At 42.6% G+C, this 18,927-nt stretch overlaps 1 protein-coding gene across 1 annotated transcript in view; it reads right to left on the reverse strand.

The window, feature by feature from the left end:
* Positions 1–18,927, reverse strand: part of LOC122926661 (carbonic anhydrase-related protein 10-like) — a 493,040-nt gene that overhangs the window by 319,154 nt on the left and 154,959 nt on the right. Inside the window, exon 2 of the mRNA XM_044278105.1 lies at positions 8,849–8,923. Within this exon, the coding sequence (XP_044134040.1) occupies positions 8,849–8,923 (75 nt within the window). The remainder of the gene's footprint in view (positions 1–8,848; positions 8,924–18,927) is intronic.

The raw sequence follows: 18,927 nt of genomic DNA on the forward strand, positions 1-18,927 counted from the left end.
CCCCCCGAAGTCCCGAGCCCCGGACCCCCGCCCATGTACCACTCAATATTATGGGTAGATCAAAATTTTAACCATTATTTAATGCCGGAAGGTCCTGCCATCCTCCAGTGTTCCTAGAGATACTCCAGTGCTCCAGTATAGCTTCACATTCTTCACCAATACAATACATATAGAAAAGACCGGACTGATAAGATCTTCCCCAACCCACCCCACCCCACCAACCTTTCCGCCCCCCCTCCCACCTTGCAGGAAAAAAAAAAAAAAAGGGGGGGGGGGAGTCCTGATTAATTAACCGTGTCCCAATCTTTCCACAGCTTACTCCACTTTAAGTAGGATCCTCTTTGTTTGTACAAAATCTTCTCATAACTTTTCACTTTCTCAACCAAACCCAGCCAGTTATTACAGTCTGGAGCGGAGGAGCAAAACCATGATCTAGAGATAAGGAGCCTAGCTAAAAACATCACCTTGATCAACAATCGGCATTTTATAGGTTGATAATTAACCTCTGATAAATCTCCCAGGACCCATATCCTGGGGGACAAAGGAACGACAATGTTAAGTTTACGAGCCAGATTAGTTTGGACCAGTCTCCAATACCTGCTCACCATTGGGCAGTCCCAAAACAGATGTAAATGATCTGCCTCGCAATCACCACAACGTGGGCAGTCAGAGGAGGCTCTAAGTCCTCTCCTAAATAACCATATGGGTGTCACATATATTTTGTGCAAAATATTAAATTGTACGACAGTGTGGTTGAAATTATGTGAAACCAACTTTAAGCTTTCCCCTATGTTCTCCCAGTTTGGAGGACCCACCTCTGAAAGCAAAGAAGACCAGGATCTCTGTCCTGGAGAGAGAACACCCAAAAAAAGGTTTTTCATTAAGTGTCTATAACAATGTGATACTTTAATTCTCGTGACAATTTTCTTACAAATTGAATCATGTAAAAATTCTGGAGTATCTATACTAAAAAAGTGACTATTCGAAGTGCTAGAGAGTGCTGACCTCAATTGAAAGTATGCATACCAAGCCACCTCACCTAGATTTGCCCTTTGCTTTAGTTCCACGAGGGGCAAAATTTGTCCACCACTGACCACTTGATGTAGGTACTGAACATTTTTGGTCCTCCAATACTGGCTGCAACTTAAGTCATTTAAGTTCAAAAACTTTGAGTTATGCCATAATGGGGTGCAGATGAGTGATGCCTTAACTCCACACCAACTCCTTATTGCCAGCCAAGTCTTTGTAGCCATTCTACAGAAAAGTGTATACCCAATTAGTGGATTTGATAAATAGTCAGACTCTAGTACTGTAAAAAAATCCGAAAAACCTGAATCTTTCACCACTTTACTGCAGAAATGGCTATTTTCCCAGTCATTAAAAAGGCAGAGTTGGGAGGCCGCAAAGTAGCCCCTAAAATAGGGGAGGTTGAGACCTCCCCGATTGTAGGGCATAGAGAAATAGAGTACCTTCAGTCTCACGCGCTTCCTCCCCCATATTAAATCATTAAGCATCCGCTCTATCAATCTAAAGTACTTCTCTGCGATCCATACAGGCGAATTGCGCAGGACGTAGAGAACCTGGGGCAGCACTACCATTTTTATTAATGAAATTCTGTCCGCTCTCGCTGGCAGAATTTTTTGCCATATCTTAATTTTAGCCCTCAACTTTATCAGCAAAGGAATCAGATTGAGTTGTAAGTATTCCTGAGGTTTGGCAGAAACTGTTATCCCCAGGTACTTTATTGAGTCAGAGATCGTTAACTGGTTATCCCATTCGCCTCGCAATTCGTCTATAATTGATCTCCAAGCCAGACGGATCGGAAAAAAGACCAACCAAGTCCATTATGCGAAGAAGAGTGGTGTCTGTTTGATGAATAAAAACCAGGATGTCATCTGCGTAAAGGGATACACGATCATGCTTCCCCATTATGCCAAAACCGACCACCTTCGGGTCCTGCCTTATGATAGCCGCTAAAGGTCCAATGTAAATGTTAAATAAAAGGGGGGAAAGGGGACAGCCTTGACAGGTGCCTCTTCCTAGAGTAAAACTCTCTGTCGTCATATCGTTGATCCTTATCCTCGCAGCTGGGGAGTTGTATAGGAGCTGAACCATCGCCATAAATCTTGGGCCAAAGCCCATTTTTTTCATCACCTCCCAGAGAAAAGTCCACTCCACCCTGTCGAAGGCTTTAGTGGCGTCCAACGACAGGATGGAGCGGGCACCGCACCCCGGGGACTGAATATTCATAAATAGCCTGTGCAAATTATGATGGGTACCCCTTTTTGGCATAAAGCCATTTTGATCTGGGTGGATAATGGTGGATATAACCCTCGAAAGCCTCCTAGCCAAAACTTTTGATAGTAACTTAGCATCAGTGTTTAATAAGGAGATTGGTCTATAGGAGCTCAATTCTGCCGGGTCTTTATCCTTTTTTGGAATCAAAACAATGAGAGCCTCCATCATGGAGCGTGGTAGTCCCACTCCCTGTATTGCTTGGGAGAAAACCTCTAACATCCGAGGGAGAATCACATTGCTATACTTGCGATAAACCTCGTATGGAAGGCCATCTAGTCCTGGCGATGAGTTCCCCGAGATGGACCCCTGGGCCTCCTTCAGCTCCGAGAGAGACAGCTCCTCTTCCAGATATTCTATTTGAGCTTCATTTAAGGTAGAGAGTGGAATTTTCTCCAAGAACCGCATCACCAGTTCAGATGACAAACCAGGAGAGGATCTATATATCTGAGCAAAGTATTGTAGAAAGGTATCCTTAATTCCTTCTGGGTTTGTTATAATTTCCCCCTCTGCGTTACGGATCGAAATAATAGATTGGTTTTTCTTGTCTTGTTGTATAATTATTCTGGCTAAAAGCTTACCAGGGCGTCCAGACTCCCCTTAAAGAATACTCTGTGGTTTGCTTTCTCTATTACATATTTCTCCAAAGAACAACTAGCCTTCTGCATCTCTTCCCTGTTATACTCCGTGGGTTGACTGGTAAATCGCTCAGTTGTAGATGCAGCAATCTTGACCAATTCCTCCTCTTTTTTCTTAAATGTTCTCTTTGCTGCAGCAATCTCACTTATAAAAACCCCCCTTAAGTATGCTTTCAAGGCATCCCATACTATATTGATGTTAGCAGAGGGAATATTCACCTCCCAAAAGGAGGATATCAGTAGTTTGATAGACTGAAGATTATCCATAATAGTGAGCCAATATGGATTCAGCTTAAATCCTAGCCCTCTATTATCCTTATTCTCCCCGATGCGATCATCAATTAGTACGGGTGAATGGTCCGAAACAGTTCTTACTCTGTATCGTATCTTCCGGATATTGCTCAAATTGCTCTCATTGGTGAATGCTAGATCGATCCTGGACATTGCTCTGCCGCCCCTGCTAACACAAGAGTATACTCTCTTTCCTCCGCCAAGATATTCCCATATATCCACCACTCCTACCTCCAAACAGAACTGGGGCAACGGGGAGTTGCAAGAATTCCTCCCCCCGTTCTGTATCTGATGTAAATCTATCTTTGTTGGGGTCCATAACCGCATTAAAATCCCCCATCAAGATTAGCCGACATTCTGATCTCTTTTCAGAAAAAAGCATTAACTGAATCAGTGGGTACATTGAAAATGGCGGGGGTATATAGAAGAAAGCGAGGATATAACTGTAACCATACAGCTTACCATGCAAAAAAATGAATCTGCCCTGATCATCTATATGGGATTTTATAAGGGTGAAGTCTACAGAGTTATAAATCAGAACCGAGACGCCCCTGGAGGAGCCGCTAAAGGTGGAATGATAAGATTGAGAGAGACGGGACAAGGTTTCTTTAGTAAGATGAGTTTCTAATATACAAATAATTGCTGGTAGATATCTTTTTAATGCATCCATAATAGCTTGCCTTTCGACCCTTTCCCCGAGCCCTCTGACATTCCAAGATACAAATCTAGTGGACATCAATCACGACAAAAGAAAAAAACACAGGACAAACAAAAAAAAAAACATACCTGAGTTGTTCCTCTAGGTGTCGGCCTTCAACCCCTTCTGGGAAACCAATTATGCAAACGTTGTTTCGCCTTGACCTATTTTCAAGGTCCTCTAGCTTATTTTGTAGTGCTTGATTTTCTGAAGTGAGAAGCAGAGTTTTAGATTTTAACATGTCCATATCGGTTTGCAAAGAGTCAACAGTTTTTTCCACATTGAGGACTCGGTCACGGATCTTTACCAAGTCTTCTCTTATTAAAGAAATTTCGCTCTGCACTGAACCCAATTGAGTAGACATCCCTTGCACTAAAGTACCGTTGTTTTCCACGGCGCAAAGGACGGGTCATATTCTGTTCGCATTTGTGCAGAGAGACCTTCCTCGCCTTCCTCCTGGTCTGCCTCCGCTGATCCGTCCTCGGAAGGTTCATCAGTCTGGGGAGTTTTAGCAAATTTCTTCAGGTTAGCAGAGAGTTTAGTTTTGGCTGGATTCTTTTCATTTAGGAAGGGCGATTTCAGAAACATATCAATTTTGTTCTCTGGAGTCTTAGACCCCAGCTTAGTTACAGAGGAGTCAACTGACCGTCGCTTTGGGGCCATTCTCCCCCCCCCCCCCCCCCGTTTCTTTCTTTCTTTTTTTTTTTTTTTTTTTTTTTCCTTTCCCCTGTTCTTTTCCCCCCTGCTCTCCTCCCTTCTTTCCCTCACCCTTTCCTTCCTTCTATTTCAATTTATACTCTCCTTTATATCTCCTTTTTGCTTCTTTCTCCCCTTCTATTCTTCCTCCTTTTGACCCTTTTCCTCTCCTCTTCTCTCCCTTTTTTTTTTATTTTTCACCCCTCTGACCCCCCCTCGCCAGACACCACCAAGAGAAAAAAAATCAAGCAGAAATATATCTGCTCAGTGTAGCAGAGAAACCAACAGTGCGGCAGAGATAAAGTCAGTGAAAACTGTATTCTCACGTGTCCGGAGGAGCCTCAGTCCCGGTGCACGCCGCAGCCGTGGCAGAAAATCGGAGCCGGAGAGAGGGAAGACAGGTGTCCTCACTGATCACCAGGGTGGCAGGCAGTCCAGATGGCGAGCAGACCGGGTAGCCAAAGCAGCAGCATCCAAGCGCCCGCCCCAGGCCAAAGCAAGACGATCGGGACCAGAGGAGAGGAGCAGCACACAGGAAAATCCACCGCACACCAGCAGAAAAGGGGCGACAGGCGGAACAGCGAAGCAGCCGGATCCAGGGGCAGAGCAGGAGAGCGGAGCCCGCAGCAGAGAAAGAAGGCAGGAAGTCCCCAGGGGAATCCAAGCCCAAAGGCAGAGACGAGACACCCGGCAGCCGCCACAACAGCAGCCAGGCATCCACCAGCAGCAAGCGAGGTAATCCAGGAGCCAGACCAGGTACAGCGCAGCGTCGCAGCTCAAGGCATCAGCTGTTCGGATGGAGCCGGGAGCTTGGAGGGAGGAGGCCAACGAGGGGGGAGAATGAGACGCGACGTATTCACGTCATCACGCTGTCCCCGCCAAGAACTGGACTTCTTGATGGGCTTCTAACAGCTAACCCAGGGTGGCAGAGTATGTTTTCACATCTCCCTTAAGACTGCAAAATAAAGCAGTGTGACACAGTGAGGGAAATGGTCTAGGAAAACAGGTATTTTCCTCCCAGTGTGTGCTGCTGGGCTGATTTGCAGCCAGGTGGGGTCAAATACTGGACTGGATTTTAATTGCCGGTCCGGGTTTTTGGCCGCACCTGGCTGTCCTTAAATAGGCAGCTGGGCTCAGCAGCAGGATCTCTGTGTTGGGATCTGAGGCTTGGTGCCAGGTTGGAGGGATGAGACCCATGGGCCAAGGAAACAGGCCCCCTAAAGCCTGCTGTACACTGCTGGAGGCAGAACTGACATCAAGGTGACTTGTCTTATATGAACTTTCCAATTTGTGTGAAGTAACACCAAAATGTACTTTTCATTGTGTGTGATGCAAACACCAAGACTGCAAAGTAATGCATTGTTTTGTGCATTTGCCTCAAGTGTGAATAAACACTGAAGTTTTGCGTTAAGAACTTGTCTTTTGCCTCTGTACTGTGTCCGCTTACCCTATCTACCAGAGCGAAACCCCACAGCAGCAATTTAAATTCAAGCAGTAAATTGCAAAGCAAGTGCCAAGAATGAGTTCAGGTAGCTGCCTAAAAATTGTCCTACTGTACTTTAATTCATGGGAATTGGAAATGTATTTAAAAAGTACAGTAGCATTATAAGTCCTCTATTTAAATGGATTGTTGAGGATTTTAGGCCCCAGGATAGGCCATAAATATCAAATCGGCAGGGGTCAAACACCCAGCAGCCCCACCAATCAGCTTTTTCAGAGTAGCTCCAGCTTAGAAACAACACAGCTCCTTCCACTGTGTAGTGGATGGAGCTGCTGGCTGCAACATTGCATCTATTAAAGTAAATTGGAAAAGTGATGCAGTTACTAGTTCTGTCTACTACTCAAAGGACAGACCTGTGTAGTTCCAGTACTGACTTCTGGTGCCAGATCTACTCTGAAACAGCTGATTGGCAGGGCTGCAGGATGTCTAACTTCTAATGACCTGTTATTGATGGCCCATCCGGAAGATAGGTCACCAATAGTAAAATCCTGGAAATCCCTTTTAAGTTCTTCTCCACACTCCTCCCCCACCCTTATAGACTTTATAAGCAAAAATAAAATGCACAACAAGACAAAGAGATAATGGCCAGTGAAAATGTGAGTAAACAGTGGGGGACATTTACTAAGCATGCTGTGCTAGAATTATGGTGTAAAATGTGCCAAAGAGAATTGCGTTTTAATTTGCACCAAATATATCAACTGTTTTCTCCAGAATTTTCACAATAAATAATGCATCATGCCAGAAATGAGTTATAAGTGTCAAAGTGGATGGGACTATCAAATTGGCACACATTAAGCATTGATATATAGGGTGAAACAAATCACCACTTTTGATCTGTTTTGGAGCAAATTACGCCATTATTGATAATTTTCCCCTAATGTGTGTGAAACGGATGTAAATCAAGCTGGTGACAGTGAATTTGAGCTGAGCTGCAGTAACCTGACATAGTCATTGCACTTTGAATAGAGCTGTGTTTCTGACTCCATTTAACATGCGAGTTTCAGCACCAGAGGCTGCAGAGAACTGCTAATTGGTGGGTGTTGCTGGGTGTCGAACCCCTACTAATTGGATATTGATGACCTATCTGGACTTCTGGAGGATAAGAATATCACTATGTGGAGCTCAAAAATCCCTTTAATACAGTGCACTAAAATGTAAAGCCTGAAATCCCCCACCCACCTGCAAGTTCTCATCAAAAAGTGCAAAAAAAAAAAAAAAAAAGGAAAAAACATAAAAAATTATTGTAGTACATTTTCTACTCATTATCCAAAATTGTATCCAAGACCCAATTGTCTTTTAGGCCTTCTAAATTCCTAATAAATTATCTTCTATAATTGATGTTTGCAAAATATACAAATTCTCCAATTATATTTTTAACTTGGTATGACTGAGATAATTAAAGATCTTGGAAGAGCTGAGGACAACGATCGACTGTCACGTTCTTCGTCCATATCCCAGAACTCACATTGTCAGGGATGAGCAAAGTGAAGTGCCAGGATACAGCACCAGACCAATGCAGCCAATCGCTGTCCTCAGTATACCACTGAGGACACTGAGGATAGTGACTGGTTGCAGCGTTATTCAGGCACGTCACCAATGCTGGACCAGTACACCAGAGTATGGTGCTGGGGAAAGATGTGAGTGTAACATTTTTGTTCATTTTTTCATTTTTATTTTAATTTTAAGTCACTTTAGGCCTTGTCCACAATTTTTCATTATCTCAGACAACCTTTTTAGGATTCTAAAATAAAATCATGACTTAGTTAAATGACATCATTCAAGGTTCATTCCTCAGTTTGCTTATTACTGCCAATGAGGTTTAAAATACTGTAAAACACAACATCTATGTAAAATCCCTTTAATACAGTGTGCTAAAATGTAAAGCCTCAAATGCCCCAACCACCTGCAAGTTGTCATCACAAAGTGCAAAAAAATAAAATAAAAAAGGAAAAACATAAAAACTGATTTCATTGCATTTTCTACCTATTATCCAAAATACTGTAACATTTTATTAAATAGTTTTGATTCTTCTGACATTTTTGGCGTCATTTATCAAAACTCAAAAAGAAAAGCTGTCTTTGTTGCCCGTAGGAGTAATTCAATGTATCCTCATTTGTTTTCAACTATGGACTTCGTGTGGAACCAAGTGCCAAATATAGATTCCATACCTTCAGAACCAGTAAAACTTTTGAGCAATAATTTACTTTGGCTCTCAATGTTTCATGTCTTGATATATATTAACTAATACCATATTAAATGAAAATAACAATAAAATAATGGTAGAAACACAAAAGGGGGGGTCAGCACATCCCAATGCGCAGGTGCACGTTGCTGATGTGGCTGCAAATATACATCTGACACAGGGTGCAACAGCACTCTACAAACCAAAAGTAGAGTACAAAAGTATATTACATTGCAAATGCTATGCTAATAACTTAGAGATGCTTAGCAAATACATTTTGTACAAAATCATTTGAGCCCGTCTGCCGCACGCCAAGGCGAACTCTATAAGATGGATCCTAACACTAAAGCTCACCTGTTGGGTGCCATAACAGCAACCATGAAATCCAGGAAGTCCAAACTTATAGAATTGATTCATTCAGCTCTATGTCACTTAAAGCTTCATAGCAAACAGTAGTTTTATTTCCAAAGAGCTGTAAATGCTACAAGATGCAAACTATGATGCATTTTCTTTCAAAAGTATAAATACTACAGTATAAACACACTTACCTGGTACAAAGCTTCCTTGGACTGCCTCTTTATATGCCCACCACTCTTCATAAGTCTTAGCTGGGGTGAACTGTGCTGAAAATACACAAATGCAACATTAACATACATACCATCAGCACATAGTTAAAAAGAAAAAGTTCAAAGCATGCACCATAATTGTTAACTAAAGTTCAGCGAAGTATTCAAAAATTCGATTCAGCTGCTTTATCAAATTTAAAAAAAAATTTGCTTTGTGATGAATTACTTCTTGCATTTTTTTTGTAAGCTGTAGATGCAATGACAGGGAGCGACGATTTCACCCTTTTCCCGTCATTGTGCCCCTTTAAAAATAAATAAATCATACTTACCTCATTTATTTGCTCATGACGGCATCTTGATTGAAGATCTAGCGCAAAACCTTATGCAGCCCGTGATGACGTCATCATGTTGGCAGGCCTAGTGATGTCATAAGCACATGGGATTTCGTGCGAGACCTTTAATCAAGATGGTGGAAGCTGACTTGTCATAAGCAAATGGATGAGGTAAGCATGATTTTTATTTTTTTTATTTTTTACCGCCATTCAGGGAAAATCGATTTACTACACAAGGAAATTCGGCTTAGTGGAGAATTTAATTTTCCCTGAAATTGATATCCTGCTCAACCTATTGTGCCATTTTTGCTCTCATTTACTGACTTTATTGGCATTTTCTCAGATAACGAATTATTACATGAGTAAATTGCACCAATATGATTGTATGACAACCTACAAATTTCATCGGTTATAGGCTGGGTCATATTTATTAAGTAAGTTGTGCCCACAATGTGAATATATATGCTATAATTGTCACTGCACTATGCAGCTAGGATCTATATACAGCAGCAAGAAGGAAAAAAAAATGAATAAAAAAAGTGAATCCTTTGGAATTACCTGGACTTCTGCATTGATTAACAATCAAATGTGATTTGACTCTTATCAAAGATACTGTTATAGACAAACATACTAATAACACAGAACCAAATGTACCATCCATGTCTTTTATTGAGCACAGTGAATTAACATCCACAGTGCATGTAGTGTGAAAAAGCTAGTGAAGCCTGTATTTAACCCCTTCCTGACTACCATACGGCTATATACGTGCTAGCTGCACATACCCCGTGCAGCTAGCACGTGTATAGACGTCATGGCAGTTCTTTAATCCAAGCACTGCAAAACCCTTGGATTAAAACTTCTGCCCCTGTACTGCTGCTGTCACGGACAGCATACAGTGCAGCAATGCCGGCAAGGGACCAATCAGAGTGGCCCCTTGCCGCAATCGATCCGATTGGTTAGTCTGTGCAGACTAACCATTCGGATCGCGGCAGTGAAAAACTCCCTGTTCCAGGCTCTGATCTGCAAACTGCAGATCAGAGCCTGAAATCAGGTAATGTGTCCTGGTGCCCACCGATCTGTGCCCCCCCATGGGCCTCCAACCCCCCCCTGTGAGCCCTGCCTCCGCCATCTGTCACCACCTGCCCCTGATGCGGTTCGCCCCCCGTCCCCATTCATATCCATGTATTCTGCCCCTGATGTGGTCCCCCCATCCATGCATACCCCCCTTTCCAGCACTGCCCCCTGCCTCCGATGCAGTCCCCCTGCTGTGTTTGATGGTGGCGGCTCCATTCCTGAGCCGCTGCCATCAGCAGCGAGTGTCAGCTGTATGCTGACACTCTGCTGTAACCCCTTGGATGTCGCAGCAGCGGCATCCATGGGGTTAATAGAGTGAGGAGGCTCCCTCTCTCAACCATCAGGGCTTCCACACCGCGATGGCAGCGCCCGATGGTTGCCATGGCAACCGAACGCTTTCCAAATGCGTCCGGTGTTGCCACCTACAGGAAATCTAATAGTATTATACTTTGCAATGCAAGAGCATTGCAAAGTATAGTACAGCCATCAGGCCAACTGGATCTTCAAGATCCAAATGAGACTTGATCAAAAAACATAGAAAATAATAAAAGTAAAAATAAATAAAAATGTAAATTAAAAAAATAAATTGCCTTTTGCTATAAAAAAAAATTCACATATTAGGTATCACCACGTCTGTAACGACTGCCTCTAAATATATCACATGATCGACCCGGTCCGATAAACACCATAAAAAAAAAAATTGTCAAAGAAAGCCATTTTTGTCACCTTAAATCACAAAAAGTGCAACACCAAGCGATCAAAAAGGCTTAAGTCAAATAAAATGGTGCCAATAAAACCGGCACCTTATCCCGCAAAAAATGAGACCCTACATAAGAAAATAACTCAAAAAATAAAAAACTATAGCTCTCAGAACATGGAGACACTAAACCATATATATATTTTTTCAAATATGCTATTATTGTGTTAAAGTGAAATAAATAAAAGAAAGTGTACATATTAGGTATCACTGTGTCCTAACAACTTGCTCGATAAAAATATCACATGACCTAACGCCTCAGGAGAACACCGTAATTTTTTTAAATATAAAAACAGTGCCAAAAAAAGCCATTTTTGTCACCTTACATCACAAAAAGTGCAACACCAAGTGATCAAAAATGTGAATGCCCCCCAAAATAGTACCAATCAAATCATCAACTCATCCTGCAAAAAATGATACCATATTCAAGACAATCGCCAAAAAAACTAAAAAAAAAACTATGGCTCTCAGACTATAGAGACACTGAAACATATATTTTTTTTTTCAGAAATGCTATTATTGTGTAAAACTTAAATAAATAAGAAAAAGTATACATTTTAGGTATTGCCACATCCATAACGATCTGCTCTATAAAACTGTCACATGACCTAACCCCTCAGATGAACGCTGTAAAAATATATAAATAAAAACTGTTCCAAAACACCTTGCCACAAAAAGTGTAATAATGAATGATCAAATAATCTTATGTACCCAAAAATGGTACCAATTAAAACCTCAACTGTTTCTGCAAAAAACGAGCCCCTGCACAAGACGATAGTCAGAAAAAATAATAATATGGCGTTCTGAAAATGGACACACAAAAACATAATTTATTTTTCAAAAATGTTTTATTATGTAAAACTGAAACAAAGTAGACATATTTGATATCATTGCGTCTGTAACAATCTGATTTATAAAAATAGCACATGATCTTGAAAAAAATAACAAAACGGTGCCTCACAAAAAACATAATATAGAGCAATTGAAAATCATATGTACACCAAAATAGTGCCAATAAAATTGGCACCTTTTCCCCCAGTTTCCAAAATAGAATAACTTTTTGGGCGTTTCTACTGTAAGGGTGCATCAGGGGGGCTTTAAATGGGACCTGGCATCTAAAACCAGTCCAGCAAAATCTACATTCCAAAAACATGCGGCAGTCCTTTCCTTTTGCTCCCTGTCGCATGCCCTTGCATCAGTTTATGACCACATGTGGGTTGTTTCTGTAAACCGCAGAATCAGGGTAATAAATATTGAGTTTTGTTTGGCTGTTAACCCTTAATGTGTTAAAGATTTTTTTTTATAAAATGGAAAATCTGCCAAAAAAGTGAAATTTAGAAATTTCATCTCCATTTTCCTTTAATTCGTGTGGAACACCTAAAGCATTAACAAAGTTTGTAAAATCAGTTTTCAGTAACTTGAGGGGTGTAGTTTCTACAATGGGATCATTTATGGGGGGGTTTCCACTATGTAAGCCTCACAAAGTGACTTCAGACCTGAACTGGTCCTTAAAAAGTGGGTTTTGGAAATTTTCTTAAAAAAAAAAGCCTTCTAACGTACTAAAAAAATTAAATGACATTTCCAAAATTATGCCAACATAAAGTATACATATGGAAAATGTTAAGTAATAAATATTTTATGAGGTATAACCTTTTGTTTTAGAAGGAGAGAAATAGAAATTTTGAAAATTGCAAATATTTTTCAAAATATTTGGTAAATTTGGGATTTTTTTCAAAAATAAAGGTGAAATCCATTGACTCAAATTTATGACTATCATGAAGTACAATGTGTCATGAGAAAAGAATCTCAGAATGGCTTGGATAAATAAAAGTGTTGCAATGCTATTACCACATAAAGTGACGCATGTCAGATTTGTAAATTTTGACCTGGACACTGGGGCATCAATGACCCTTGGTCATGAAAGGGTTAATAACTAGAGTTAAGCGGACACCTGGATGTTCGGGTTCGGCCGAACTTGAAAAAAAAGTTCGGGTTCGGGACTCGAACTTGACCCGAACCCCATTGAAGTCAAAGGGGATCTGAACTTTTGGCCACTAAAATGGCTCTAAAATAGCCCTGGAAAGAACTAGAGGGCTGTAAAAGGCAAAATGTGCTTAAGAGCATGGCAAATGCTCTTAAAAAAATGGATAGGGAAATGAATTAAAAAAACATAAAAGACCTTAAAAAAATAAAAATTAGGAATGATGTTGGAGGAAAAGGTTGAGGAGGCGGTGAATGGGTGGATGTGGCCGTGTAGGCTCATGTGGCGGTCTAGGTGGAAGCGGCGGCGAAGGAGGAATAGGTAGCCAACACAGATGTGTGTTATTTTGCATTTTTACATAGGGGTATAAGGGAATAAGTGCACTTGAGTACAAGGATGGATGGTTGGAGCTGTTAGAACTGTCTACTCTGCACAAGGTACAGACAAGTCTTGTGGGCCTGGCCTGGTTCATTTTAATGAACGTGAGCTTGTCCACGTTGGCTGTGGACAGGCAACTGCGTCTGTCTGTAATGACGCCTCCTGCCGTGCTAAATACACGTTCAGAGAGTACACTGGCTGCAGGGCAGGCCAGCACCTCCAAGGCATACAGGGCAAGCTCTGGCCATGTGGACAATTTGGAGACCCAGAAGTTAAATATGGCAGAACCATCAGTCAGTACGTGTAGGCGTGTGCACAGGTACTGTTCTACCATGTTGTTCAAATGCTGCCTCCTGCTAACACGCTCCATATCAGCAGTTGGGGCCGGTTGTTGCAGCGAGGTGACAAAGCTTTTCCACATGTCGGCCATGTTAACCCTGCCTTCTGAGGTGCTGGCGCTGACACAGCTGCATTGGCGACCTCTTCCTCCTCCCCTGCCTTCGCCTTGTGCTTCCACTTATCCCCCGGCATCAGTCGGGAAAGCTCTCAGGTACGCGTCTACCAGCGTGCGCCTGTAGTCGCGCATCTTCCGATCACGCTCCAGTGAGGGAATTAAGGACGGCACATTGTGTTTGTAACGGGGATCCAGCAGGGTGGCCACCCAGTAGTCAGCACACGTTAAAATGTGGGAAACTCTGCTGTCGTTGCGCAGGCACTGCAGCATGTAGTCGCTCATGTGTGCCAGGCTGCCCAGAGGTAAGGACAAGCTGTCCTCTGTGGGAGGAGTATCGCCTCCATCCTCCGTATCCCCCCAGCCACGTACCAGTGATGGTCCCGAGCTGCGTTGGGTGCCACGCCGCTGTGAACATGCTTCATCCCCATCCTCATCCTCGTCCTCCTCGTCCTCCAGTAGTGGGCCCTGGCTGGCCACATTTGTACCTGGCCTCTGCTGTTGCAAAAAAAACTCCCTCTGAGCCACTTCTAAAAGACTGGCCTGAAAGTGTTAGAGATGACCCCTCTTCCTCCTTCTCGTCCTGGACCCTCTTCCATCATCGCCCTAAGTGTTTTCCCAAGGAGACATAGAAGTGGTATTGTAACAATGATAACGGCGTCATCGCCACTGGCCATGTTGGTGGAGTACTCGAAACAGCGCAACAGGGCACACAGGTCTCGCATGGAGGCCCAGTCATTGGTGGTGAAGTGGTGCTGTTCCGCAGTGCGACTCACCCGTGCGTGCTGCAGCTGAAACTCCACTATGGCCTGCTGCTGCTCGCACAGTCTCTCCAGTATGTGCAAGGTTGAGTTCCACCTGGTGGGCACGTTGCATATGAGGCGGTGAGCGGGAAGGCTGAAGTTACGCTGTAGAGCAGACAGCCGAGCGGCGGCAGGATGAGAACACCCGTCACAACTCCTGCGCAGTGTGGGGCCTGTCCCCCAAACACATCAGTTTCAGAACGGCCTGCTGACGTTTACACCTGGCTGTGCTGAAGTTGGTGATGAAGGTCTGTTGCTGACTGGATGAGGAGGTGGTAGAAGAGGAGGAGGAAGCCGAGTAGGAAGGAGGAGGCAACAGGAGGCAAAGAATGATGCCCTGCGATCCTTGGCAGCGGAAGGACGTGCGCCAAACAGCTCTCCGCCTGGGGCCCATCCGCCACTACATTTACCCAGTGTGCAGTTAGGGAGATATAGCGTCCCTGGCTGTGCTTACTGGTCCACGTATCTGTGGTTAGGTGGACTTTGCCACAGATGGTGTTGCGCAGTGCACACTTGATTTTTCCAGATACTTGGTTGTGCAGGAAGGGCACGGCTCTCCTGCAGAAGTGGTGGCTGCTGGGAATGACGTACTGTGGGACAGCAAGCGACATGAGCTGTTTGAAGCTGTCCGTCTCCACCAGCCCGAATGACAGCATTTCAAAGGCGAGTAGTTTAGAGATGCTAGCATTCAGGGCCAGGGATAAATGGTGGCTAGGTGGGAATTTATGCTTTCTTTCCAAGGTTTGTGAGATGGAGAGCTGAACGCTTCCGTGTGACATGGTGGAGATGCTTGGTGATGGAGGTGGTGTTGGTGGGACATCCTCTGTTTGCTGGGCGGCAGGTGCCAACGTTCCTCCAGAGGCCTTGGAACCCCTGGGGAAGGGCTAGGTGGATGCGCTTGGGAAATCCTGCCAGCAGTCTTCAAACAGCATAAGAGACTGCTGCATGACTTGAGGCTCAGACAGGTTCCCCGATATGCATGGGGGTGATGTGACAGACTGATGGGCATGGGTTTCAGGCGCCACCTGTGCGCTTTCTGCAGAAGACTGGGTGGGAGATAATGTGAACCTGCTGGAGATGAGCAAATTGATTCCAAACTAATCATATTTGTTACAAATTTTTTCAAAATTTGTCTCCCAAACAAATCCAATGTTTTGGAGATTTGCTTCAGCCAAAGATCTCAAAAATTTAACTCCAGCTTGATTTTATTATCAACATTATCATAGCGACATAAGAGGGAGGATGAACATGAAGTATCACATGACACTGGGAGAGAGGGGGGAAGGCATGCCTTGATTGGCTCAGCCAATAAGGGACATGCAAGTCATTTTGCTGAGAATGTCATAGAATGTCATTCTGTGTTCAACTTGCGACCTGAGAGCATGTGTCTTAGCTGCGTCTAACAAAAAGCTATTATAGACACAAACCAGTAATCTAGTTGTACTAGGGTCACTAAAGGGATATATAACTGGGTAGATTTTAGTTTTTTAGTTTTTTCTATCAGCCAGACAACCATTTTAAGCTTCTTCTGGATCAACAGAATACAGAATACAAAACTTGTATAGTAAAATGACAACTTAAAGGGCAATCGATTTTATTACATTCTCAAGAATAATCATTGTCTGCCTATTCAGACTTCCCGGTGTAGAGTGAAAGAAAACTTTTGATCCTCCTTACTTCATCTTGTCAGCTGCTAATGGTAGTGCAAGTCATGGCCTAGTAAGTAATTGCAGTTTTACATGAATGCCTGGCACATGTTTCTCTAGATAAGTGCCTGGTTATTAGGTTATCTTTAATTCATAAGCTTTCTACATTTTGTACCGCACACCCGGTATTAAGATCTCTTCTGTTACGTTCAAATATGCCATATTATTTATTTAAACGTTTATTTTCATTCAATAATGTACTTTATTATTCATCACTTCATCCAGTAATCACCACCATTTTAATTTATGCTATTATGCTGGATATTACTCAGTAATAAACCGATACACTATTATATCGAAGTTCCATAACTGCATCTATTAATGGTTGTAATATGCGTTGGCAGGCTGCCACTTTCAGATACCATCAAGGATATATAAAAGTGTAACTACCTGCTCCTGCTGCTGAATTTTTTTGTATGCAATGTTTAGCTATTGGCAATATCTTCCAGTTCTTTTTTTTCTGAATGCTTGTATAAGTTATACATACAGTTTATTTGCACTATAAATAGTGTAATGGAAAAATAAAAATGTAGACTAAAGAAAACAAATAAAATGTATACGATATTTGTAATGCACAACAGTCCTTGGGCATTATCAAAGGTTAACTAAGATTCTTGTTGATACTGGCAGTAGGAAATAGGAAGGGAAGCATGCATCCATATAAGAAGTGCATGCTTTGTGTGCTGATCTATGAATGGCATGATTAGACAGGTAGTTCACATTGCAAGCCTGGGACTTTACAAAAAAAAAAAAAAAGAATTCCAGCAATAACAACTACTGTAGAAAAATAGATGGAGTGTAGAGCACTTTTTCCCAGACTGATTGCTTTGTAAATATCTTATAACAACTATTTATTAGTCATTTGTTTTCTGATGCATTGAACTGGGGCTCCCATTTAATCATTGCCGCTTTCCAGGAATGCTATTGATTCTGCAAATGGAACCTTTTTTTATTTTGTCTATAAATGTGTTTAATAGTGACGAGCAGCATAGGCATTATTAGTTTTCGCAATATTTTGCTAATTTGTGGCCCAATATTTGCCATAAATTTGCAAATTTTTCAAATTTGTGATCACCAGTCATTATTTTCTTGATTGCGAAAATCGGCAATGTATTATACCCATATTGTAAGTTTCCTGAGACTGGAGAAAATGGTTGGTGACTGTGAGGAAGAACTCCTGATCACTGTAAGTAATTTTACATTACAGCACTGTTTTTGATTACATTTCACATGCATGGCAGAACAATAGCTTTATATGCAGGTAGAGTGCTCTGATATATTCGCTATTGCGCAAATTGGCACTAATGATTCACATATTTTTGGGCGCAATACATGCAACTTAACATTTTATCAGGTCTGAGTAAATATTACTGATTTGTGCACTAAGTATTGTTATGACATCACAGCACTATGTCTGTAACATGTATGTATGGACGGCAGAGAAACAGTAATTCCTATCACACTACCTAACACCCTGCACTGGAACCTACAGCTACACTATATCACTATCTAACCTACACTGAGTATCTTCCACTAACTATCTATATGATATATATATGAGCTAACTAACTATCTAAAGTAATTGAATAAGGATCCAGATGACTCAGCAAAGCACAGAGCACAGCAATGACACTGCTCTCTCTCTCTCTCTCTCTCTCTCAGAACTGCAAAAAAAAACAGCCGAAAATGGCTGCTGGGGAGTTTCCTATATAGTAAGGGGCAACTTTTCCCATTGGTTGGTAGGGATGTTATTAAGCTCAGAAAAAGTTATTGCAGCCTTCCTATTGACCCACAAGCAAGTAGCAGTGAGGGTACTGATAAATAAAAAAAATAGAATATAGATCTTCGAGAATTCTCAAAGTGCCGATATTCGTGATATAATTTCGAGATTAGAATATTTGCGATCGGGGGGAACCCTGTCTGGAAGCCGAGGAGAGTCTCTGGCTATCTGCAGTGCTCTGTTTGAAAATTTATATCTAACTCCATCCACCCTCAAACTAAGCTTTGGAGGACATCAAATACCTCAGCACTACCTAACGCTTCTCCAGGCTACACTTTAAAACCACTATTGGGTGAATTGAACCATCCGGACCGGAGTTAAAGTTTGGGGCCTACCACTCACAAGGGACCGCAGCCTAAAGTTCATTGCATTATTCCAACTGTCGGACGGTCGGGTCAGCTTCGAAGAGGATTCGCTCCTTCGAGACCTCTGAGACTACTGTAAACGATGTCCACTGAACTCTCTTTGAGGACGACATCAGCCCTGCAATCCCCTGGGAGTGTGATGACAGAGCTGCCATCTTGCCCAGTCCGGCTACCGCATCAGACATCAGCTCTACTTGACACCCGGTCTCGCGTACACTACCTAACACGAAACTGAATCTTGGTTGGACCCACAGGTGAGAGAGTACCAAGACCAGAGATCAACATAACCCCGGATAATTGTACTAAGCCCCACTCCACCCCCCTCATTCTCTTTCCCGGCCGACCTCCCTCCTTTCCCTCCTGTTCCGCACTAAAAAGCCCAAATCTTACCCTCTGGACTGCCGCAGATTGCACTTATATAGGCGCTGCATAAA

Source organism: Bufo gargarizans, chromosome 2 (assembly GCF_014858855.1).
Source record: "Bufo gargarizans isolate SCDJY-AF-19 chromosome 2, ASM1485885v1, whole genome shotgun sequence".
Lineage (NCBI taxonomy): Eukaryota > Metazoa > Chordata > Amphibia > Anura > Bufonidae > Bufo > Bufo gargarizans.